Source organism: Hibiscus syriacus, unplaced genomic scaffold (genome assembly GCF_006381635.1).
Source record: "Hibiscus syriacus cultivar Baekdansim isolate YM2019G1 unplaced genomic scaffold, ASM638163v2 tig00116982_pilon, whole genome shotgun sequence".
Classification (NCBI taxonomy): domain Eukaryota; kingdom Viridiplantae; phylum Streptophyta; class Magnoliopsida; order Malvales; family Malvaceae; genus Hibiscus; species Hibiscus syriacus.
In genome coordinates this window covers 1,194,598-1,219,131 of record NW_024063505.1, presented here as the reverse complement: position 1 = coordinate 1,219,131, position 24,534 = coordinate 1,194,598, and the positions used below count along the sequence as shown (strand labels likewise).

General features: G+C 35.9%; 2 protein-coding genes and 1 pseudogene across 5 annotated transcripts; 2 read left to right on the top strand and 1 right to left on the bottom strand.

Annotated features, from left to right (window-relative positions):
- Position 1: 1 nt before the first annotated feature.
- Positions 2 to 5,596, bottom strand: LOC120192870 (ribosome production factor 2 homolog). Of its 2 annotated transcripts, none has more exons than XM_039195573.1 (7): positions 5,590 to 5,596; positions 1,750 to 1,824; positions 1,458 to 1,661; positions 870 to 1,115; positions 550 to 792; positions 410 to 475; positions 2 to 305 (listed from the first exon to the last, which is right to left on the bottom strand). In XM_039195573.1, exons 2-7 carry the CDS (start codon positions 1,816 to 1,818, stop codon positions 189 to 191), a joined length of 945 nt encoding a protein of 314 aa, XP_039051504.1. In that variant the 5' UTR covers positions 1,819 to 1,824; positions 5,590 to 5,596; the 3' UTR covers positions 2 to 188. The 2 variants fall into 2 exon arrangements, with proteins under 2 accessions (XP_039051504.1, XP_039051503.1); XM_039195572.1 differs by lacking the exon at positions 5,590 to 5,596 and adding an exon at positions 1,913 to 1,991.
- LOC120192869 (polyadenylation and cleavage factor homolog 4-like) lies at positions 4,828 to 24,510 on the top strand. Of its 3 annotated transcripts, XM_039195570.1 has the most exons (8): positions 4,828 to 5,068; positions 18,619 to 19,038; positions 20,208 to 20,309; positions 20,613 to 20,870; positions 21,261 to 21,383; positions 21,563 to 21,868; positions 22,300 to 24,099; positions 24,210 to 24,510. In XM_039195570.1, exons 2-8 carry the CDS (start codon positions 18,652 to 18,654, stop codon positions 24,222 to 24,224), a joined length of 2,991 nt encoding a protein of 996 aa, XP_039051501.1. In that variant the 5' UTR covers positions 4,828 to 5,068; positions 18,619 to 18,651; the 3' UTR covers positions 24,225 to 24,510. The 3 variants fall into 3 exon arrangements, with proteins under 3 accessions (XP_039051501.1, XP_039051500.1, XP_039051502.1); XM_039195569.1 differs by having other exon boundaries at positions 22,300 to 24,510; XM_039195571.1 differs by lacking the exon at positions 20,208 to 20,309 and having other exon boundaries at positions 22,300 to 24,510.
- Positions 5,094 to 17,408, top strand: LOC120192858 (annotated as a pseudogene).
- Positions 24,511 to 24,534: the final 24 nt, after the last annotated feature.

Genomic DNA, 24,534 nt, shown 5'->3' with positions numbered 1-24,534 from the left:
ATCGAACAAAATTCTTTCTTTTCCTTGAAAAGTTAAGTTGTAACAATCCAACATTAAAACCTAGAACAAATTTAATAGATTATATAGTTGAAACACCATAGGGCAGCTTCCATTTGTATTCCCTTCAGAAGACTGCTAGTCCCAGCCACGTAAAGAGCATCCCATTTCCACAAGGCTATACCATACATTCACTCAGATTCTTCCTTCTGCTTTTTTGAGGCCCGTTCATTAGCCTCTTTCTTCTTAGCTTCACGTCGCTCTCTCTTCACACCTTTGGCTTTGTTCGGTAGAGCCACATCTCCGACCTATAACCAACAAGTATTGTTCAAATAATGGCCACTACTAGTGGGGAAAAACAAGTACATACAGGTTGACTTCTTATAAGTTTAAAGATCCATTATCGTCTTACCTTCTGATCAGGAATGTAGATCTTGCCAATTGTCCCTTCTATTGCATCCGAGCTAACATTTTTAATCTGAAACAACAAAAATAGGTTAATTAACCAGCAGACATTTTAAAGGATTGATTTATTGTTCAAACTCATCGAACCTTCTTCTTTGGTTGATCTTTAGCTGTTTTCATAGCTTCTTTCCTCAAGCCTTCATTTGGAAGACGATGACGTCGAACCACCAAATCCATGGAAGGGCCTACTTCTACGAGTTCCATCCTCGGAACAACAGAGCCAGACTTTTTCAACCGAAGGGCACAATGTGTAAGGTATACCTTATTTGAAGAAATTGCTGTACATACATAAGCTCGGTCCAACCCAGCAAGGTTTATATTCTCCACAACCTGAATTAATTACAAACATCTTTATAGACGATCTTTCAAAATAAAAAAAGGAAGTGCTAAAAGCCGTGCATACAAACCTCTCCTCGTAAAAGATCAAGCAAAACTTCCTTCAAATGTTTCAGCTCATCTACATTCTCAAATCCTTCTCCAACGAAAGCAACGAAAGGCTTCGATCCCACCCGTGGGGCCATCTTCTTGTCGTAAGTGAATGATTCAATGGATTTAAAATTTTCAACCCCGACCTCAACTAGATCATATACATGGTGATCATACATCCGCCCCAAAACAAGGTTGTTAGGTCGTTTCTTCGAGTGTGAACCATACTGCCAACATAAAAGCATACATCCACAAAAATTATTTAGAAAACAGCTAGCACAAAATGTAAGAACCTCTAGAAAATCCAGGTTTTTAAAACTAATTAAGCAATTTTCAATTAGAGTGCTGTCCTCAAACAGTTAAACCAACAAAAACAAGGGCAATCCTATAATATAATCTCAAATAGCTTAAGTCTTCAAATAGGGGGAATTAAAAGCATTAAACCTTCTTTACTAAACCAAAATTAGCATTCTAGAAGCCAAGACAACGCAATATAAGTTTATAACAATGATAGCCGAGAAAGAGCAAATAAATTTGAAAATCGAAGCTTTAGGGTTTGAACTACTCACGACAAAGATGCTGCAATCAGTTTTAAGAGAAAAGAACTCCAAAGAAGTTTCACCCCCACTTTCAAAAGGCCTTATATTGTCATTCTTCCTCGTAAACCTCACAGCTCCACCCTTTTTTAAATGGTAAATTTCACTCAAAACTTCATTCAATGTGCCGCTCGTCTTTGTACCTTGCAGTATCAGTGTTTTCTTCCCTGTTTCCACCTGCCAAACACAGTTTTAATTAAAAAAAACATTTTTATAGCATAAATCTCCATTAAAAGGATTTCTGAAGAAATTCTTAAATACTTACGAGCTTTGGAGCTCGTTTTTCTAGTGCCCTTCTGACTCTTCCACTCCTGGGGGTCTTAATTTTCATCATGATTGCCTATTAAAACACAAATAAAGATAAACAGATCAATTGGGTCAGAAACAAAATTCTAAACCAATAGAGAGAGGAAGAGCTCGTCACTTACAGAAGAGAAAAGGCGGAGGGTTTGCCGGTTATAGAGATGCTAGGGTTTTTTTCTTTCTTCTTACTACTTGTTGAAATAGGGCTTTATATTTTTAGTGATGAATATGGGTTTCATTGCTGGATATAGGCCCACACTCTAAACCGGGTGATGCCCTACTGAAGTTTTTTATTTTCATGTTTATTACACTTTGATATGTATATCTTCCAAACAATTATTTTTTATTTTTATATATATATATTTTTGGATAAATTGAAATTTCTATTATCTAAGAAGCAGTCAAAATCTGTTTTTTTAAAAAAACAGTTACATCAACAAACCCCCTCAACGTAAGGCAAGCTACAGCCCAAACATCACTTTAATCTCTAATTTATCTTTGACTTTTTTTTATTTTCAATAAATCTATTTATATGACATATTTTTTATTTATCTTTAAGATACGTTTTTATTTATCTTTATGACACATTTTCCTTTATCTTTTGGCATATTTTTCGGTCATTTGGTTTTTTTCTCATTTATCTTTTTTTTAAGAATTGATTTGACATCACAACGACTGATTGATCTCTTATTGATGTTTTATGCTTTGGACTATCGAAGTAGATTTGAATGTCCGTTTTGCTTTTCAAGATAACTTTTCACATCGCTCGAGTTTAATTTGCGATTTTGATATGATATTTCAATAGTTTGATCCTCTTTTGTAGTTCGTTTGCCGATACGATCAAATTTATTTGTATTATATTTGTTCAAGTTTCTTAGTTAGATTTTTAATCTTTTCTCGTATGATCTTTAGTTGCTAGTTTTGTTTGAATTATTATAGGAAAATATCCTAATTATGTACTTAATTTATGATTCTAATTGTATATATTTATTATAATTTGAGATATTATCTATTTTGAATAAAATTAATTTTTTCCGTTATAATTTATATTTTATATTTTTAATTATTCTAAAATACTATTTTTTAATAATTTATACTTAATTAATAATTAAACATAAAAAGTAAGTTAAAACTCTTCCATATTATAACAAATATTATTATTATTATTACTAAAAATTTATTTATCATGACAACTTAGTAAATGATTTGACGAATCAAAAATAATATCTGTTAATAAAAGGGTTTTAATGACTTATTTATTATAATATTACGAGTTTAATTAAACATAAATTAATTTAAAATATTTAATTATATTTTTACTTTTAACTCAAAATATCTTTTTACCCCTTAAACTTTTTAAAATTTATTTTTATGTAAAATTAATAAAAAATAAAACCCGGAAATATTTGTTTAAACTTTTTTGGGTTAATTTTCCTTAGTATTTTCATTGTTTTCATTTCATCTGTAACACTTTTTTATAAAATTTCCCATGATGTGACATTCTCAGAGAAGACTAATATATTATCAAAATATATGTTTTACCCTAGTAAAGTGTAAACAATTCCTCTTTCAGCTCATATTCCGAAATAAATAAATTATTTATTTAATCACTAATTTATTACTTGATTTCTATTTTGTTCATTTAATTATTATTTTCTAAAATCATATTTAATATTATATTTTGAATTCTATTTTGATCATCGTCTTTTAAAAATTAACTGTAATACTGATATGGTATCATAAGATATTGTCATATCAATATTAAAAATAAATAAATAAAATACCACATCCACATTATCGTTAATTAATAGATTTTGGACCAAATAGGTAGTTTAACAAAAAAATAGTATTTATTAGGGGTGAACATTCGATCGAGTCAAGTAAAAAAATTTTGAGTTATTCGAGTTCAGGAGTCGTATTTTACAATTCGAACTTAACTCAAATTTTTTTCGAGTCGAGTTATTCAAGTTTCCATGCTAATTTTATTATAATTATTTATAATATGATGGTAAGAATTGGTTCCAATTTTTTGAACTTCTCTAACCAAATAAGATATATATAAAATATCAAATACTATATTACAATGTTATTTAATATATCAAATACAATCTAAAATTATAAAATATATTCATAATATTATTTTTCTTTATTTTGAGGGTAAAATATTGATGAGAGTACAAAAAAAAGTCAAGGAATTGATGAGAAGAAAGATTTTGTGAATAATTTCAGTCAAAAGATCAAATTGAGTAAAATGCAAAGTTAAAGGTCTAAATAAAAAAGAGAGTATTTTTGGTAAAAAAAAGAATTGAAGTTACATATGTATTTTGTAGTGGTATATCAGCACGTGGTTCAAATTTAATAAAAACAAGCTTAAAATAAATGATGAATCGAAGAAATTAGGAAATTATGAAAAATTAAGGGATTAAATTGAAAAATAGAAAACTTGTTATTGAAAAGAGGAATTGAAAATATATATGTATTCACGATAATTTAGGATCATGTGGTTTAAATTTGGTGAAAAATAGACTTAAAATGAAATAGGAATTGAAGGAATAAATGAAATAGAGACTAAATTGTAAAACTGTTAAAATACATAGTCAAATTTTTTGTTTTTCAAATAACTCGAAAATTTTAAATTTCAAGCCGACTCAAACTTGAAAATCGAATTAATAATTCAAGTTGACTTGAATAACTTAAATAATTAAACTCAGCTCGACTAACTCAAAATGAAAAAAAATAATTTTTCAAGTTGAATCGAATTTTGGTCACCCTTACACTATTTATTGGGCCAGGCATAACCATTGGATCCATTTGGGTGAGGTGGGGAGCAGCCGACCAAATTAGGGCTCCAAAGTCCAATTCATTTTCTATTATTTTCCCTCCATTATTTAATAAATCTCCATACTCTCAAAATTTACAATTAACCCTTAACCTTGCTTCATTTTCTCCGTTCAACGTTCGCTGTTTCACTCTCATGTATATCACCCCTTTCACATCCAAATAAAGGCCTAATTCCCCATTTCTTTTTGTTACCTCTTTATATAGACAATTATTGGTTCTTTACTTTTAGAAAATTAGAGTTTAGTTTTTCTTTCCTCTTTGTTGCTGTATATAATTTAGTCTGAGGATTTTATGTTTTTCCCTCATTGTACATTCCGGCTCTTGAATTTTTGTAATTCTTGGACTTATATTTATTATTGTACTGGTTCAGTTTTTTTGTTTGCTGCTTTCATTGAGATGGAATAACGAGTCCTTATCGATTTAGGGTTTTTGATATATTTGTACTCTGTATGTTAATCATTCAATATGGAGAATCCGCGTAGGTCGTTTGATAGATCATGAGGACCCCGTTTGAAAAACCGCGTTTAACGGAAGACCTCGCTCTGAACTCTAACGCCCGAGCTTTTCCTCAACGGACCTTCCCGACTGGTTCGGCATCTTCTTTAAGATTCCAGCCCAATGGTTCCGACACGGATGGCATGAGTCCTGGCGGTGGAGCTTACGAGCCACAACCAGAGTCACATCACTAACAACAGCAGCAACATCAAGAGTTAGTTAGCCAGTCCAAGACGGCTTTACTGAGCTGACTTTTTAACTCGAAGCTAATTATAACTAACTTGACAATAATAGCCGGCGAGAATGTCCATGCTGTCAAGGCGATTACTGCTACCGTTTGCGCCAACATTCTTGAGGTGAACTCAGTTCTAGCTGTGCCTTACGTGTTAAGCTTTCCTTTTTGTTTGAAATTGAATTGTACAGCGAAATTAATCATATGTACCCTTCTATACCTTGGGAAGAAAACAAAAGAGCAAAATATAAGTTGGATTGTAAGTGTAAATTGGATTAATGGATGGTTATAGTTTCAGTTTTATCAATGCATGTCTCGATGTGGGTTTACTGAAATGCTTGGCAGAGCGCATTCAAGTTCAAAATTTATATTTTCACAACGGATGATTAGATCATTGACGTCTCCAAGGGTGTTCGTTATTAGTAGAGCGGGGTATATGGGATAAGGCCAGTGGGCTACCCGTATAACCCGCGGCCCGTGCAGGCTTCGGACATCAAAAAATAAAATTTGTTTAAATTGCGGGTTTATTAGCTCGTACTGTTAAACTCGCGGGTTTGGGTTTAATGGGTATACCCGCAGGTAGCCTGTTTAATTTAACTATTTTTTTCAATTTATTTTATGTTTTACGGAGGACATTTCACGTTTAGCCCAATTCACGTTTTATGTGCATTTTAGCCATAGCCTAATTCACGTTTTATGTGCACTGGAATCTGAAGCCCAATTCACGTTTTAATTTGATGAGTTCAAATTTTGAAGTTCGAACTTATTAATTATACCTATGGTAACGTAATATGATAACATAAGCAAAAATGTTTCCATCTTTTTATATATGTATTTACCATTTATAATTAATACCATCAATATATATATATAAATAAGCCATAAAACGTATATTATACTCCAATAATTAATCATAAGAAAAATTATATACACATACGTTAAAAACAGAAAAAAAATAAATCAAAGTATTAAACCATGTATAAATATAATAATTAAATTAAAAAGGTAAAGTAACAAAATATGCAAATATGCAAATAATATTATAAAACTTGAGGCAGTGATAAAAAACATACATAAAATTAAAATGCAAAACTAAAATAATAAACTATATTTGAGGAATATATTGCATTAAATCAAAAGTAGGTAAAGCCCTTACACGATTAACACATTAAAACTTGTTATGGTTGTCATAAATCCCTAAAATAAGTTATTTTGTGTGACTTATATTATATATACGCCGTTATAAAATTTTAGGAACCATAGCTTCATTTTTTTGTTTCCCTTCTCCGTCGTTTCTCTCTATCTCCCCAACTTCTCTCTTTTTTCACATAAACAGTAACAGTAAACGGGTAAGCCCGTTTAGCCCGCAGGTTAAATGGACGGGCCACGGGCCTTAGAATTCAAAACTGTTTATGATTGCGGGCTTTTTAAATCGTTCCGTTTAAGCTCGTACCGTCAAAACCCGCGGGCTAAACGGGCGGGTAGCCCGTATACCCATCTCTAGTTATTAGTGACAGGCGTATCATGTGAGATTATAATGATGTTTTTCCATTGCTAGGCTATTTAATTTAAACCTAAGGTTGTTACCTAAAAATTCTCATTTCCTTTATGTCCATGATAATTTCTCATGGATCTGATATTTTTCTAGTGACCCTATAAATGTAGACATTCGACTACTGGGTTTAGAGATGATAAACTTTACAGCCATTTGCTGGAATGGAATATGAAGGGAGCTCGTAGCTGACCAGGGTATGAAATAGTGTTCCGAAAACGTGATAGCATCTATGATATTGCAGTCGCACCACCGTTCGAAATCGATTTTTATGGTTTTTGTGGTGGGTCACGGATTCACACCAATCTCGGTCGATTGTGCCCACAATTTAACGAGAAATAGACGATTGCGCCAATAATGGGACACAACAACTATTATTCAACCGTGATTCCAAAACAAAAACCAACATTCCCTGCACAAACATTGGTGGTGTAGTTTTTTTTCTTTTCTTTTTTCAGAAAATGGTGGGGGGAAGGAGGAAGCAGGAGGTAGAAGGCTAGAACCAGAAAGGTTGGGGTAGGGGAGGCAGAAAGGTCGGGGAAGGGGATGGGGTGATTTATTTATTTTTAATAATTTTAAAATATAATTTTAAAGGATATATTAATTTGAGATCCCTACTCTTAGAATTTATAATTTAATCCCTAGTTTAAAATGTAAACTTTAATTTTTATTTAATTTAATCTTAATTTCAGTAATCTAAATTTATGCAATTTAAAATTTAAATTTTATTTTAATTATATTTAATTTAGTCATTTTAGGGTAAGTTGTGAGACATTTAAAAAATTCACGACCGCGATACTCGCAATGACAATAATGACATCTGTTATGTCCGCAACCGTGATAAACACGACGTGACCAAAAACTTGACCGCGAACGCTATTTAAAACCATGCTTTTGACTATTGATTTCGTGGAGAATAAATTGTATTGGATTTTGAATATGACAAAGCTATTTATAGCCTTGCAGTTGGGTATTTTTCACAGCAATATAGTTGTATGCTCTACTCTTTTTTCACCTCAACTTATTTTCCTTTGTAATCCGGTATACTATTTTACCAATTTACATGTATCATCTCTTAATAGCAATTTTTGTTATGTTACTAGAATGGCACTTGGATGTTGAGATGTGGGAATATAACTAGAAATGCTAAGGCATTGTAAGTGCTTGAGTTTGCTGTTACTTCCTGCCCATGACCGGCAGATGGTAAAGATCAGTTTTCCAAATCTACTTTAAACTGGTGCCTCAGATGTGATTACTTGAACTTCAATGGATTTATATTCTGTGATGGAGCTATTTTTCTGGAAGTTGCAATCAGATAGAAAGACAGAAACAGGGGAAAGAAAGTGAAGCATAAACTCAGATTTCATTGAAATGGAAGTGCACACTTGATGATGTTAAAAGGCCGACTACTTTTGGTAGCAGGGATTCAATTACTTTTGTTACTGTTGCAAAAAATCTTTATTGCTGAGAGTTCTCTCTCTCTCTCTCTCTTACTTTTCTTCGTTACTAGGAAAATGACGCATTTGGTTCATTTTTAGTTATTTATTTTTGCCGCTTGTACTCAATCCTCCCTCATCTCATTTTCTTTTTCATTAAAGCTTTTCTGGTATTATGGATGCGGTTAGTATTTTGATTAATAATTAGTTCAAAGCTTTTGTGGCTTGGAAGCTGATTAAAAATCACTTTGCAGGTTCCCAGTGAGCAAAAGCTGCCACCGCTCTATCTTTTGGACAGTATTGTAAAGAATATTGGGTGAGATTACATTAAACATTTTGCTGCCAGATTGCCAGAGGTTAGGTTTCATTATTTTTCTTTTGATTCCATCATTACTGAATGGGACATCTGTCAAAATTTCTTGTAGTATGCTTATGTATGATTGATTATTGCTTGAAAAACTGCAGAAGACTATGTTCTCAATGAAAACACTATACGCTTTGACAAATATATACATTCAGTTGCCACCTTTATGTGCTTAGGATCTTAAACTCTTCCAAATGCTGAAATCTTCTTTGTATGTTAATTTTGTGTTTGTATAGAATGAAGTTGATACTCATGTATCAAGTGTATGATCCATAACATTTTGACTGCTTGATTTAGGTGTTCTGCAAAGCAAATAGACAAGTTGATCCTCCTGTGCATCAAAGTATGCGATATCTTTTTGGAACATGGAAAGGGGTATTCCCTCCTCCGACCCTCCAGGTGATTGAAAAGGAACTTGGCTCTGCTCCCATGATAAATGGTTCATCTTCAGGAACGACAACATCAAGACCCGATCTACTTTCACAGCGTCCACCACATAGCATTCATGTAAATCCAAAGTATCTAGAAAGGCAGCGACTTCAACAGTCTAGCAGGGTAAATTCTACAATCATCTTGTCCTCTTTTTTGTTAAAGATTCATTCAAGTGCTTTTCAGTATATTTCTGAAGCATTTATTGAAGTTGGAGATTGCTTATATTTATAAAGCTAGCACTTTAAATACTTTTACTCCCGTATTTTCTTCATCTTGTTGGTTAAAGATTCATATCCGAAATTTTGAGATTCCCACTATCATTCCTTTCTAATCCTTTGTGGAATCATATCAATGCCACTGTTGCCAATTCTTTTGGTCCTTGTGACCTTGTCTTGATTTTAACTTCCTTAGTTTCTCTCAGCTCTATGTGATAGATTTAATGCCTTCAATATACGGGATTTTCTATTGATTTGCTTTAGTGTGATGAAGGCAAAAGGTATGGTAAATGATATGACTGGAACTTTGGCCAACTCAAAGGAGGATTATGAGAGGCCGGATAGAGCAGCCATTACAGCTGGATGGCCATATGGAGATCTTTCTGTTAAAATGAATGTATGTGAGGTGTTTTAAAGTTTGTTTTAATCTGTTATTACCTTTTCACTTTCTGCTTCTATTTTGAAGTTGTCAGAAAATCCGGTATTATCATAGAGATGCATTTAACTATGCTATTTGTGATAAGAACATTGGTGTTACATTTGGTACTTATGACTCTGATCTTTCACAGACTAAAGGTGTGGGTGTTGGTAGAACCAGTGTTACTGAGGTTATTTCCAGCCAGAGGAATGGTTTCAATATTAAACATGGATCTCAAAATTACCCGGCATCCAAGTCTGGGAATGCTGATCCTCGTTTATTGGCAAGACAGAACATTTCTGGTAGAAGCAGTAATGCGACGCACAGCAACTGGAAAAATTGTGAGGAAGAAGAATTTATGTGGGAGATGCACTCAAGATTGTCTCAACATGATGCTGTCAATATCTCTAATAACTCGAGGAAAGATCATTGGAATCTTGATCCTTCAGAAAAGTTGGTAAGATTTCAAGATTAGGGCTTTCAGTTGAATTACATAATTTTACTGGTTACATCCTAAGAAATATCTTTACTCAACCTGTAAAGATAAACTTTATGGAATTATCTCTGGTTTAATATTGCTGAAACATTTGCAATATGTATGTTTAACTCTTTTTTTGGGACCATATATACATTGATGCTGCTTATAGTTTGTGTAAGGTATAAGACATGAGATCTACTGCTGTTTTTAATATGCATATGAAGATGTTCATGATGCGTTGTTGAAAATCACAGTTGATAGGCTGTGGAACATTGTGACATATCTATACGTACAGTTATATACATGTCTACATATATATATAGTTTCCTTGCATTTCTTTCCTCTGGGAATTCAGTTTTTTGGAATATTTCTAATTTCCTGTGTTTCACTTTCAATGGTAGGATTTTGAAAGTCCGTTCCGCAAAGCACAAAGTATTCATGATGTTGGGTCCATGTTCGACAGAGAAACATCTTCTGATTCATTATTCGCCGAGCAGAAGGAAAAACTTCATATGGGCGCCAGATCTCATCTGCATGGCCATTGTTGGAGTCACATAAAACAGATGGATTGCCTGCTTTTAGTTCCAGCCATTATGAAAGCTATTCTGCCACTATTGGCGGGTTGCCTTCTGCTACAAGTTCTTCTCTGGCCAGGATTGAAAAGCGAACCCAAACAGGTTCATCTCATTTAGGACAGCTGCGTTTTCAGTCCTTGGGAACTACATCACCACCTGAACAGTCTCCTTTGTCCCAGCATTCCCCTTTACCTTCATTTTCTTCACGCCATACTCATCAACAGTTGCAGAATTTTGTTGAGCCACAAACTCATTCCCTACCTCCCTCTGATCCAAATATATCTAAGTTTTTTGAGGAAGTTGGGTGTTGGATCTCTTAAACACCCTCATCATGTTTCTTCTGCTTTGACCTCTCGATCTAGCTTCCCTTGTTCTCTTTCACAACCACCAAAACCAGACCATGTGCAGGTTTAATCTTCTGGTCAGACTCAGAAGCTGCATCTGTCGCAGACCTCCCAGGTAGGACCAGCCTCAATATTTGGTAATTATCAGAGACCAATCCACTTGCTATTAGAACTTTAGAATCGTCAAGTACAAGTAGTCTATTGGCTGTTGTAATGAAGAGTGGCATCCTCTCCAATATTCCCTTATTGGTAGCCTTCCAAATAAGATTCCTAAAGATTTGAAGCGTCATAACGGCCTTTTCTTCCAAGCGGGTCTCTGCCTGATATTTTCACTTCATCTGGTTTTGCATCCCACGATCTGATAGCAACTACTACAAATAGTTCGCAGGGAAAAGTAGAACAGCTACCACCGTCATCTGTTGTTAATAATGCCCCACTGCGAACTTCAGATCCTGAAAGCAAGGCTTCAATTCCTGTATCCAACCTTTTGAGCTCATTAATAGCAAAAGGTTTAATATCTGCATCAAGGGATGCCTTATTTGTCCCATCTCCTCAAATTCCTACTCAAATACAGAAGAGGCCAGAAAAGGAGAGACCATCTGAATCACTGAACAAGAGCTTGGAAATATATACCAATAGCCCTTCAGCAGCTTCTTCCATTCATTCTTCATCTGATGCTCCTCGCCCTTCCACCATGGACTTGATCTCATTTGTTGAACCTGCTATAAAAAGTTCAGTTGCCTCACATCAGTCTGCCTCAGTAGAAGTAGAAAACCTCACAAGACTGGAATTCAGACCTGATGTAATTAGAGAATTTCATTCATCTGTGATCAGTAGACTGTTGGTAACCTTCCTTATTATTGCAGCTGTTGAAACTATTAGCAGTCGGCTGCTATTATTAAGGGTTGCTAAGGGGGCTGCTAAATATTTTATTATTTTGTAATAGGGATAATTACAAAATTAAGTCATTGAAATTTAGGGTATTTACAAGATTAGTCCTTAAGCTTCAACTATAAATACCCTAATCCATTTAGCTTCAAAATCATCCAAAATCATTTCTTTCTCCCAATACTAGAGAGCTTTCTTGTGAGTGGTGAGTGTTTTGTAAACACCTGTAAATTTTATCTCTTAGTAAAAAATCTACAACAGTCTGGAGACGTAGGCATAATTGGTTGAACTTCGTTATCAATTTCGGGTATTATTTTTCCGTTTTTATTTCGCATTCTCACTAATATGGTTATAAAGAAATTACTTGTTACTCGTTTATTTCCCAACAATTGGTAATCAGAGCTTTTGGTTGTGAATTTTGTCAATTTTTTGTGAGGTTACTATTCATCACTATTCACGTGAATAGTGAATTTCATGAATAGTAAAAATTTTGTCGGCGTTACGAATTTATCGACAGAGGTGTTATAATACACGGTGATCTGCAAGAATTATCAGAAACGATCCAAACGAAGCCAGATTCGAGTGGGAGCGATGGCTGCAGACAAAATGAATGTGAAAATTGAAAAGTTCGATGGTGTAGACTTTGGCTTTTGGAAGATGCAGATCGAAGATTTTCTGTACTAGAAAAATCTATATCAACCCATCTCAGGAAAGCAACCAGAGGGCATGAAGAATGAAGACTGGGCTCTTCTCGACAGACAAGCCCTCGGAGTTATCCGACTGACGTTATCTCGTAATGTTGCTTTCAACATAGAAAAGGAAAAGACCACAACAAGTCTTATGGCGGCTCTCTCCAGTATGTATGAGAAGCCATCAGCCTCAAACAAAGTTCATTTGATGAGACGATTATTCAATTTGAGGATGACGGAAGGAGCATCGGTGGCACAACACCTAAATGAACTCAACACAATCACAACCTAGTTGAGTTAAGTGGAAATTGAATTCGATGATGAAGTTCGAGCTTTAATTCTCTTATCATCTGTACCAGACAGTTGGAATGCTACTGTTACAACAGTCAGCAGCTCGTCGGGAAACAACAAATTAAAATTCAATGATGTTCAGGATCTGGTATTGAGTGAAGAAATTCAACGAAGAAAATCGGGTGAAGCATCAATCTCCTCAGCCATGCACATGGAGTTTAGAGGGAGAACTTCAGAAAGAAATTCAAATCGAGACAGATCGAAATCCAGAACGGGAAAATCAAGAATGGGAAAGAAAGATTTTACCTGTTATAATTGTGGCAAGAATGATCACTTTAAAAGAGATTGTCGAGCACTGAAGAAAGATACCGACGCACAAGAATCTACCAACATGACAGAGGAGACATGTGATGCCATGATTCTAAGCGAAAACAGTCCGACTGAATCATGGATCTTGGATTCAGGGGCATCTTTCCACTCCACCCCATGCCGAGAAATCATGGAGAACTATGTCAGTGGTGATTTTGGGAAGGTTCATCTAGCTGATGATGAAACCTTGAAGATCATCGAAAAATGAGATATCCGATTAAAGTTGCCAAACCAGACCACTTGGACGCTGAAAGGAGTGAGACATATTCCTGGCCTCAAAAGAAATTTAATTTCTGTAGGACAACTTGATGGAGAAGGATATTGTACAACCTTTTCAGACTGTGAATGGAAGATTACCAAAGAAGCACTCATCATTGCTCGTGGTAAGAAGACTGATACTCTCTATGTAACCTCAAATTTAGAGAATATCATTGCAGTAGAAGATGATGATGAAAAATCAAACCTATGGAACCAAAGGCTTGACCATATGAGCGAGAAAGGGATGAAGACACTTTTGTCAAAAGGGAAGCTGCCGGATCTAAAGAATGTAGATGTTGGATTATTCGAGGATTGCATCTTTGGCAAATAAAAGAAAGTCATTTTTGCAAATATTGGTAAGACACCCAAGGCAAAAAAGTTAGAGTTGGTTCATACTGATGTATGGGGACCATCTCCAGTTCCATCTCTTGCAGGCTCACTATATTATGTACCTTCATCGATGATTCAACAAGGAAGGTGTGGGTTTATTTTTTGAAGAAGAAATCAGAAGTCTTTGATACCTTCAGAAAATGGAAGGCCAAGGTGGAAAATGAGACTTGTTTGAAAGTCAAGCGGTTGAGGTCTGACAATGGAGGAGAGTACAAAAATAGTAAATTCAGAGATTTCTGCGCAAACAATGGGATTAAGATGGAGACAAAAATCCCCTTGACACCGCAGCAGAATGGTGTAGCAGAGCGCATGAACATAACTCTAAATGAACGTGCCAGAAGCATGAGGATACATGTCGGCTTGCCCAAATTTCTATGGGCTGAAGCTATCAACACTGCAGCTTACTTGATCAACCGTGGGCCCTCTGTTCCCTTGGATGACAGAATACTAGAGGAAGTTTGGAGCAGAAAATAAATAAACCTTTCAAACTTAAGAGTGTTTGGTTGTATTTCTTATCTACACATAAACTCTGCTGAAAGAAGTAAACTTGATGCCAAGTCCAACAAATGCGTCTTTGTTGGTTATGGTGGTGATGAGTTTGGTTACCGGTTTTGGGACTACGAAAATCGAAAGATCATCAGAAGCAGAGATGTCATTTTTAATGAGAATGTGATGTACAAAGACAGGTCAACCGTAGAATCAAGTAGCTCCAATGCCGAAGCTGAAACAAAGAAATTTACTAAGTTCGAGGAAATATTTGGAAATGATGTTCATATTAGTCCTAAAAAAGTTCAAGAAGAACCATGCACACCAGAACTGAGACGCTCCTCCAGAATTCCTAAACCAACCCAACGTTTTGCACTACTTGTTGTTGACTGACAATGATAATCCAAAGTGCTATGATGAAGTAATGCAGGTGGAGGATTTAGCTAAGTGGGAGTCTTCCATGAAAGATGAGATGGACTCATTTATGTCAAATCAGAAGTGGGAATTAGTTGAATTACCACCAGACAAGAAAGCACTCCATAACAAGTGGATTTACATAATCAAAGAAGAGCACGATAGGAGCAAACACTACAAAGCAAGATTGGTTGTCAAAGGTTTTCAGCAAAAAGAAGGTATTGATTATAATGAAATTTTCTCTCCAATCGTAAAACTATCTACAATCAGACTGGTGTTGAAAATTGTAGCTGCAGAAAATCTACATCTTGAGCAGTTAGATGTGAAGACAGCTTTCCTTCATGGTGATTTGGAGGAAGAAATCTATATGAGGCAACCAGAAGGCTTCATAGAGGCAGACAAGAAAAACCTGGTATGCAAGTAGAAGAAGAGCTTGTATTGTTTAAAACAAGCTCCTAGACAGTGGTACAATAAGTTCAATAGCTTCATGGTAGCAGTGGTTTTACCATATGCCAAGCATATCATTGTTGCTACATCAAGAGGTTCGACAACAGCTTCATTATTTTATTATTGTACGTTGATGAAATGCTCGTTGCAGGTTCAGACATGCAAGAGATTATAAACTTGAAGCAAAAATTATCGAAGCAGTTTGCAATGAAAGATCTGGGCACTGCAAAGTAGATTCTTGGGATGAGGATCAATAGAGACACAAAGTCGGGGACTTTGATGTTATCACAGGCTGAGTAAATCAACAAAGTACTCTCCAGGTTCAACATGCAAGATGCTAAATCAGTAAGTATACCTTTAGGTGTTCATTTTAGAATCTCCAAAGAACAATCACCAAAGATGGAGGAAGAACGTGCACACATGGTGAAGGTGTCGTATGCCTCAGTAATTGGAAGTATGATATATGCCATGGTTTGTACCAGACCAGATATTTCTCATGCAGTGGGAGCTGTTAGCAGGTATATGAATAATCCAGGCAAGGTACACTGGGAAGCAGTCAAATGGATCCTTAGATATCTGCGGGGTACCACAAACAAAGCACTTTTTTTCAAAGGTGGAGATACGATACTGACAGGCTATGTAGATGCTGACTTAGCCGGAAATGTCGACATCAGAAGAAGCACTACAGGGTATGTCTATACTCTAGGAGGAACTGCAGTGAGTTGGGTTTCTCAACTACAGAAGATAGTTGCTCTCTACACAACTGAAGCAGAATATGTCGCTGTTATAGAAGCCAACAAGGAGATGGTTTGGCTACAAAGTTTCTTGGAAGAGTTAGGCAAGAAACAAGAAAACAATATATTGTATTGCGACAGTCAAAGTGCTATCCATCTAGCAAAGAATCCGTCTTTTCATTCCAAGACGAAGCACATACAATTGCGATATCATTTTATCCGGTCTCTTCTAGAAGATGGGATTTTGAAACTGGAAAAGATTAGTGGAGCTCAAAATCCGGCAGACATATTGACAAAGACGGTGACCACAGACAAACTGAAGTTGTGTTCAGTTTCAGTTGGCATGCTAGAATAACAAAACTAGAAATACTGCTGTATTGATCGAGGTGTGAAGACAGATTAAAATCAGTCTTCAAGTGGGAGATTGTTGAAAATATTAGCAGCCAACTACTATTATTAAGGGCTGCTAAATATTTTATTATTTTATAATAGAGATAATTACAAAATTGAGTCATTGAACTTTAGAGTATTTACAAGATTAGTCTTTAAACTTCAACTATAAATACCCTAACCCATTTAGCTTCAAAATCATCCCAAATCATTTCTTTTTCCCAATACTAGAGAGCTTTCTTGTGAGTAGTGAGTGTTTTGTAAACACCTGTAAATTTTCTCTCTTAGTAAAAGATCTGCAGCAGTCCGGAGACATATGCATAATTGGCTTAACTCTGTTATCAATTTCGGGTATTATTTTTTCGCTTTTATTTCACATTCTCACTAATCTAGTTATAGAGAAATTATTTGTTACTCGTTTATTTCCCAACAACAGCTTATGCGGTCTTCGACTTAAGATTCAGGAACAACTCAATAGTTAGAGTGGCACACCATGAAAAAGGCTGAGCCAAAAGGATCTGATATAGCAATGAGGGGATGGTATGCACGGTCAGGTGACTGGATTGCTAGAAAGTTGGGGCAATTAGTCTTTGAATATACTAATTTGGTGAACCAGTATGAAATAACAGCAGATAAGGCAGAGGTTATGGTTCATGCAGATGAAGAGCAATATGCATGCATGTTATGTGGTGAGATATTCGAAGATTTCTTTAGCCAGGACAGGGGTGAATGGATGTTTAGGGGAGCAGTATACTTGACTATCCCATCACAGCAGGATGGTCAGGGTGGATATACTTATAAGAGTGCAGCCAAGGGTCCCATTGTGCATGTAAATTGTATGTCAGAGAGTTCAGTTCATGACTTGGTTCTTAAAATGGTATAACTTTCTCAATGTGTTTAGATCCATCCTTATAAATCTCTGTTTGCATTTATTCTCCAGATGTGCTTGGTCACCTGATATCAGTTGCGCTTGTTAGGAAAAAGGAGAATAACGTGCCGAGGAGAAAATCAAGCTGCAAATCTTCACTTCTTTTTGGGAGAAGTATATAACCTCTTAAGGTGAAAAATAGAGCAACCCCATGCGGTGTTTTTCTTTACAACTTGATGGAGGTTTAATTTTTTATGATAGCTTGAAGGTCTAATGACCCATGCAAATTTTGCTGTGCCCTGTGAAGGTACTGAGATTGTCTACTAATTGTGTTGTTGCTGCCTATAAAAAATATGAAGACTCGATAGTTTTTCCACTTTGCTGGAGCGAAATTTGATAAAAGAGAACTTAGAATTAATTATACATGTCCATAGAATGACATCTTTCTTAAGACTGGGTCACTTAACTAAGCTAAACAAATGTGATTTTTCTCTTATTTTCGTATTTTTATGAACCTTTTACTTTTTAAAGAACTCTATAATATTAAATATATATAAACTTAAGAAAAAAAGCAATTTTTCCAAAAATATTAAACTATTAAATGTAATAACCTTAAATATTAAAAAATTATTCTCATTTCATCCCTCAAATTAATATTTTCCCAAAATTATAATTTGTGTTAAATTAATTTTTTTTAAAAGAAATAAAAATCCATAAATTCATTAAAAAATCATAAAAATTGAAAAGATCTAAAAACTGCAAAATATGGAAATAAAATCAAACGTCATTCAGGCTATTAGATCTATTTGGGTGAGGAGCAGCCGATCAAATTAGGGCTCCAAATTCCAATTTCTTTTCTAAATTTTACTCTATGCTTAAATAAACCTTCGTACTCTCGAAATTTACAATCAAGCCTTAAACTTGCTTCATTTTCTCCTTCAACGTTCGCTCTTTCATGCTCTTATATATTCCCCTTTCCCTTCCAAACAAATCCCTAATTCCCCCTTTCTTTTTGTTGGTTCTTTATATAGATAATTCTCGGCTCTTCCTTTACTTTTAGAAAACTAGAGTTTATTTTTCTTTTCTTTTTGTTGTAGTGTGAGGACTTTATGTTTTTCCTTCATTACACAATTCGGTTCTTACATTTTTGTATTTCTTGGATTTATATTTATTATTGTATTGCCTCAATTTTTTTTATTTTCTGATTGTTGATTTAGGGTTTTCGATTTATTTGTACTTTGTATGTTAATCAATCAATATGGAAAATCCGCGTAGGTCGTTTGATAGATCAAGAGGACCCGGTTTGAAAAAACCGCGTTTAAACGAAGACCTCGCTCTGAACCGTAATGCCCGGCCTTTTCCTCAGCGGACCAATCCGGCTGGTTCGGCATCTGCTTTAAGATTCCAGCCCAATGGTTCCGACACGGATGACATGAGTCCTGGCGGTGGAGCTTACGAGCCACAGCCAGTGTCACATCACCAACAACAGCAGCAACATCAGGAGTTAGTTAGCCAGTACAAGACGGCGTTAGCTGAGCTGACTTTTAACTCGAAGCCAATTATAACTAACTTGACAATAATAGCCGGCGAGAATGTCAACGCTGCCAAGGCGATTACTGCTACCGTTTGCGCCAACATTCTTGAGGTGAACTCAGTTCTAGCTGTGCCTTACGTGTTAAAAGCTTTCCTTTTTGTTTGAAATTGAATTGTACAGAGAAATGAAGCATATATGTGCTTGTATTCCGTGGGAAGAATACGAAAGAGGAAAATATAAGTTGGATTGTAAGTGTAAATTGGATTAATGGATGATTATAGTTTCAGTTTTATCAATGCACGTCTCGATATGGGTTTCCTGAAATGGTTGGCATAGCGTTTTCAAATTCAAAATTTATATTTTCACAACAAATGATTAGATCATTGATGTTTCCAAGGGTGTTCGTTATTAGTGACAGGCGCAGCATGTGAGATTGTAATGATGTGTTTTCATTGCTAGGCTATTTAATTTCAACCTAAGATCTTGTTACCTGAAAATTTCTTATTTCCTTTATGTCCATGATAGTCTCTCATGGATCTGATATTTTTCTAGTGACCCTATAAATGTAGACATCCGGCTATTGGGTTTAGAGATGATAAATTTTACAGCCATGTGCTTGTAAGTGCTTACCAATTTACATGAATCATCTCTTTCTAGCAATTTTTGTTTTATTACTAGAATGTCATTAGGATGCTGAGATGTGAGAATAGAACTAGAATTGCTAAGGGCTTGTAAGTGCTTAAGTTGAGTTTGCTGTTACTTCCTGCCCTCTTGAGCTCATGACTGGCAGATGATAAAGATCAGCTTTCCAAATCTACTTTAAACTGTTGCCTCAGATGTGATTACTTGAACTCCCAACGGATTTATATTCTGTGATGGAGCTATTTTCTGAAAGTTGCAATCAGATAGAAAGTCAAAAAGGGGGGAAGAAAATGAAGTATAAACAGATAAGGCAAAGTCAGATTTCAGTGAAATGGAAGTGCACACTCATGAGTTAAAAGGCCGACTACTTTTGGTTGCTAGGATTCAAATACTTTTAAATCTTTATTGCTGATACTTCCATCTCTATTTTTTTTTTACTTTTCTTCATTACTAGGAAAATGACGCATTTGGTTCATTTTAGTTATTTATTTTTTCCGCTTGTCCTCATTTCTCCCTCATCTCATTTTCTTTTACATTAAAGCTTTGCTGCTATTATGGATGCGGTTAGTATTATGAATAATAATTAGTTCAATAAAGCTTTTGTGGTTCGGGAGCTGATTAAAAAAATGACTTTGCAGGTTCCCAGTGACCAAAAGCTGCCATCACTCTATCTTTTGGATAGTATTGTAAAGAATATTGGGAGAGATTACATTAAACATTTTGCTTCCAGATTGCCAGAGGTTAGGTTTCATTATTTCTTTGACTCCATTACTGAATGGGAAATCTGAAAAAATTTCTTGTTGTATGCTTTTGTTTGATTGATTATTGCTTAATATACTGCAGAAGACTATGTTGTCAATGAAAAAACTATATCCTTTAACAAATGTACACTTCCAGATCCAGTTTCCACCATTATGTGCGCAGGATCTTAAACTCTTCGAAATGCTGAAATCTTCTTTGTATGTAACTTTTGTGTTTGTATAGAATGAAGTTGATACTCATGTTGGGTGTATAATCCTTATCATTTTGACTGTTGGATTTAGGTGTTCTGCAAAGCATATAGACAAGTTGATCCTCCTGTGTGTCAGAGTATGCGGCATCTTTTTGGTACATGGAAAGGGGTATTCCCTCCTCCAACCCTGCAGGTGATTGAGAAGGAACTTGGCTTTGCTCCCATGATAAATGGTTCATCTTCAGGAACGACAACATCAAGATCCGATCCACTTTCACAGCGTCCACCACATAGCATTCATGTAAATCCAAAGTATCTAGATAGGCATCGACTTCAACAGTCTAGCAGGGTAAATTCTACAATCATCTTGTCCTCTATTTTGGCATCTTATTTGTTCAAGTTCTATGTTAAAGTTCCATTCAAGTGCATTTCATTATATTTCTGAAGCTGTGAAGCATTTATTGAGGTTGGAGATTGCTTATGTTTATGAAGCTAGCACTTTAACTGCTTTTACTCCCGTATTTTCTTCACCTTGTTCGTTAAAGATTCATATCCAAAATTTTGAGATTCCCTCTATGTCATTCCTTTCTAGTCCTTTGTGGAATCATATCTATACCACCATGCCAATTCTTTTGGTCCTTGTCTTGATTTCAACTTCCTTAATTTTACTCAGCGCTATGTGATAGATTTAATGCCTGTATTATATGGGATTTTCTATTGATTTGCTTTTGTGATGAAGGTAAAAGGTATGGTCAATGATATGACTGGGACTTTGGCCAACTCAAAGGAGGATTATGAGAGGCCGGATAGAGCAGCCATTACAACTGGACGGCCATATGGAGATCCTTCTGTTAAAATGAATGTATGTGAGGAGTTTTAAAGTTTGTTTCAATCTGTTTATTACTTTTTCACTTTCTGCTTCTGTTTTGAAGTTGTCAGAACATTCGGTGTTCTCATAGATATGCATTTAGCGATACTGTTTGTGATAAGAACATTGGTTTAGCATTTGGTACTTATGACTATGGCTCTAATCTTTCACAGGCTAATGGTGTGGGTGTTGGAAGAGCCAGTGTTACTGAGGCTATTTCCAGCCAGAGGAATGGTTTCAATGTTAAACATGGGTCTCAAAATTACTCGGCATCCAAATCTGGGAATGCTGATCCTCGTTTATTGGCAAGACAGAACATTGCTGGTAGAAGCAGTAAAGCGATGCTCAGCAGCTGGAAAAATTCAGAGGAAGAAGAATTTATGTGGGAGATGCACTCTAGGTTGTCTCAACATGATGCAGCCAACATCTCTAATAACTCGAGGAAAGATCATTGGACTCTTGATGCTTCAGAAAAGTTGGTAAGATTTCAAGATTAGGGCTTTGAATTGAATTACATAATTTTACTATTTATGTTCTAAGAAATATCTTTTCTCAACTTGTAAAGATGAACGTTATGTAATTGTCTCTAATTTAATATGCCGAAATATTTGCTATATGTCTGTTCATATTCTTTTTTTGGGGTACCATAAATGCATTTATACTTATAGGTTGTGTAAGGTACAAGACTTAAGATCTACTGCAGTTATTAATATGCATATGAAGGTGTAAATAATGCATTATTGACAAGCACTGTTGTTTGGCTGAGGAACATTGTTTGATATACATGTATATGTATGAATTTATATACATGTCTACATATATATATATTTCTAGCTTCCTTGTTTTTCTTTCCTCTGGGTTTAATTTTTTGGAATATTTATAATTTCCTGTATTTCACTTTCGATGGTAGGATTTGGAAAGACCGTTCCGCAAAGCACAAAGTATTCATGATGTTGGGTCCAGGATCGACAGAGAAACATCTTCTGATTCATTATTTACCGAGCAGAAGGAAAAAACTTCTTATGGGCGTCAGATCTCATCTGCATGGCCATTGCAGGAGTCACATAAAACAGATGGTTTGCCTGCTTTTAGTTCCAGCCATTCTGAAAGCTATTCTGCCACTATTGGTGGGTTGCCTTCTGCTACAAGTTCTTCTCTGGCCAGGATTGAAAAGCGAACCCAAACAGGTTCATCTCATTTAGGACAGCAGCGTTTTCAGTCTGCATCACCACCTGAACAGTCTCCTTTGTCCCAGCATTCCTCTTTACCTTCATTTTCTTCACGCCATACTCATCAACAGTTGCAGAATTTTGTTGAGCCACAAACTCATTCCCTACCTCCCTCTGATCCAAATATATCTAAGTTTTTAGGGAAGTTGGGTGTTGGATCTCTTAAACACTCTCATCAGGTTTCTTCTGCTTTGACCTCTCGATCTAGCTACCCTTGTTCTCTTTCACAACCACCAAAACCAGACCTTGTGCAGGTTGAATCTTCTGGTCAGACTCCGAAGCCGCTTCTGTCCCAGTTCTCCAAAGTAGGAGCAGCCTCAATATTTGGAAATGCATCAGAGACCAATCCACTTGCTACCGGAACTTCAGAACCGTCAAGTACTAGTAGTCTATTGGATGCTGTAATGAAGAGTGGCATCCTCTCTAATAATTCCCTTATTGGTAGCCTTCCAAATAAAATTCCTCAAGATTTGGAGCAAGTGCCATCACAGCCTGGTATTTTCAATTCGTCAGGTTCTGTGTTCCACAATGCGATAGCAACTACTACAAATAGTTCTCGGGTAAAAGTAGAACAGCTACCACCTTCATCTGTTGTTAATAATGCCCCAGTGCAAACTTCAGATCCTGAAAGCAAGGCTTCAGTTCCTGTATCCAACCTTTTGAGCTCATTAGTAGCGAAAGGTTTAATATCTGCATCAAAGGATGCCATGTCTGTCCCATCTCTTCAAATTCCTACTCAAATGAAGAAGAGCCTGGAAAGGGAGGGGCCATCTGAATCACTGAACAAGAGCTTGGAAATTTCTACCAGTAGCCCTTCACCAGCTTCTTCCATTCCTATTTCATATGATGCTCCTCGCTCCTCCACCATGGACGAGATCTCATTTGCCGAACCTGCTACAAAATGTTCAGTTGCCTCACATCAGTCTGCCTCCGTAGAAGAAGTGGAAAACCTCATAGGTCTGGAATTCAGACCTGATGTAATCAGAGAATTTCATTCATCTGTGATCAGTGGACTGTTGGATAACCTTCCTTACTGTTGCAGCTTATGTGGTCTTCGACTTAAGCTTCAGGAACGGCTCAATAGACACTTAGAGTGGCACACCATGAAAAAGGCTGAGCCAAAAGGCTCTGATATAGCACATAGGGGATGGTATGCACAGTCAGATGACTGGATTGCTGGAAAGCCAGTGCAATTAGTATTTGAATCCACTAAACCAATGAACCAGTATGAAATGACAGCAGATGAGGTTATGGTTCCTGCAGATGAAGATCAATATGCATGCCTGTTATGTGGTGAGATATTCGAAGATTTCTTTAGCCAGGACAGGGGTGAATGGATGTTTAAGGGAGCAGTATACTTGACTATCCTATCACAGGAGGATGGCCAGGGTGGAACTGCATATGAGAGTGGAGCCAAGGGTCCCATTGTGCATGCAAATTGTATGTCAGAGAGTTCAGTCCATGACTTGGTTATTAAAATGGTAAAAGCTTCTAACTCTCAATGTGTTTAGAACCATCTTTATGAACCTCTGTTTGCATCTATTTTCCCAATGTTTTTGGTAACCTGATCATCAGCTGCGCATCTTGTTAGGAAAAAGGAGAATAATGTGTTGAGGTGAAAATCGAGCTACAGATCTCACTTCCTTTTAGGAAAAGAGAAGAACATAACCTGTTAAGGTGAAAAATGGAGCCACCCTCTGCGGTGTTTTTCTCTATAACTTGATGAAGGATGGAGGTTTAGTTTTTTCCTGATAGCTTAAAGGTTTAATGACCCTATGCAAATTTTGGTGTCCCCTGTGAAGGTGCTTAGATTGTCTACTCATTGTGCTGTTGCTGCCTCTTTTTCCGCCTTACTTTTCAAAGTAATATGAATATAGGGGGTAGCTTTTCCACTTTGCTGGAGCAGATTTGAAATT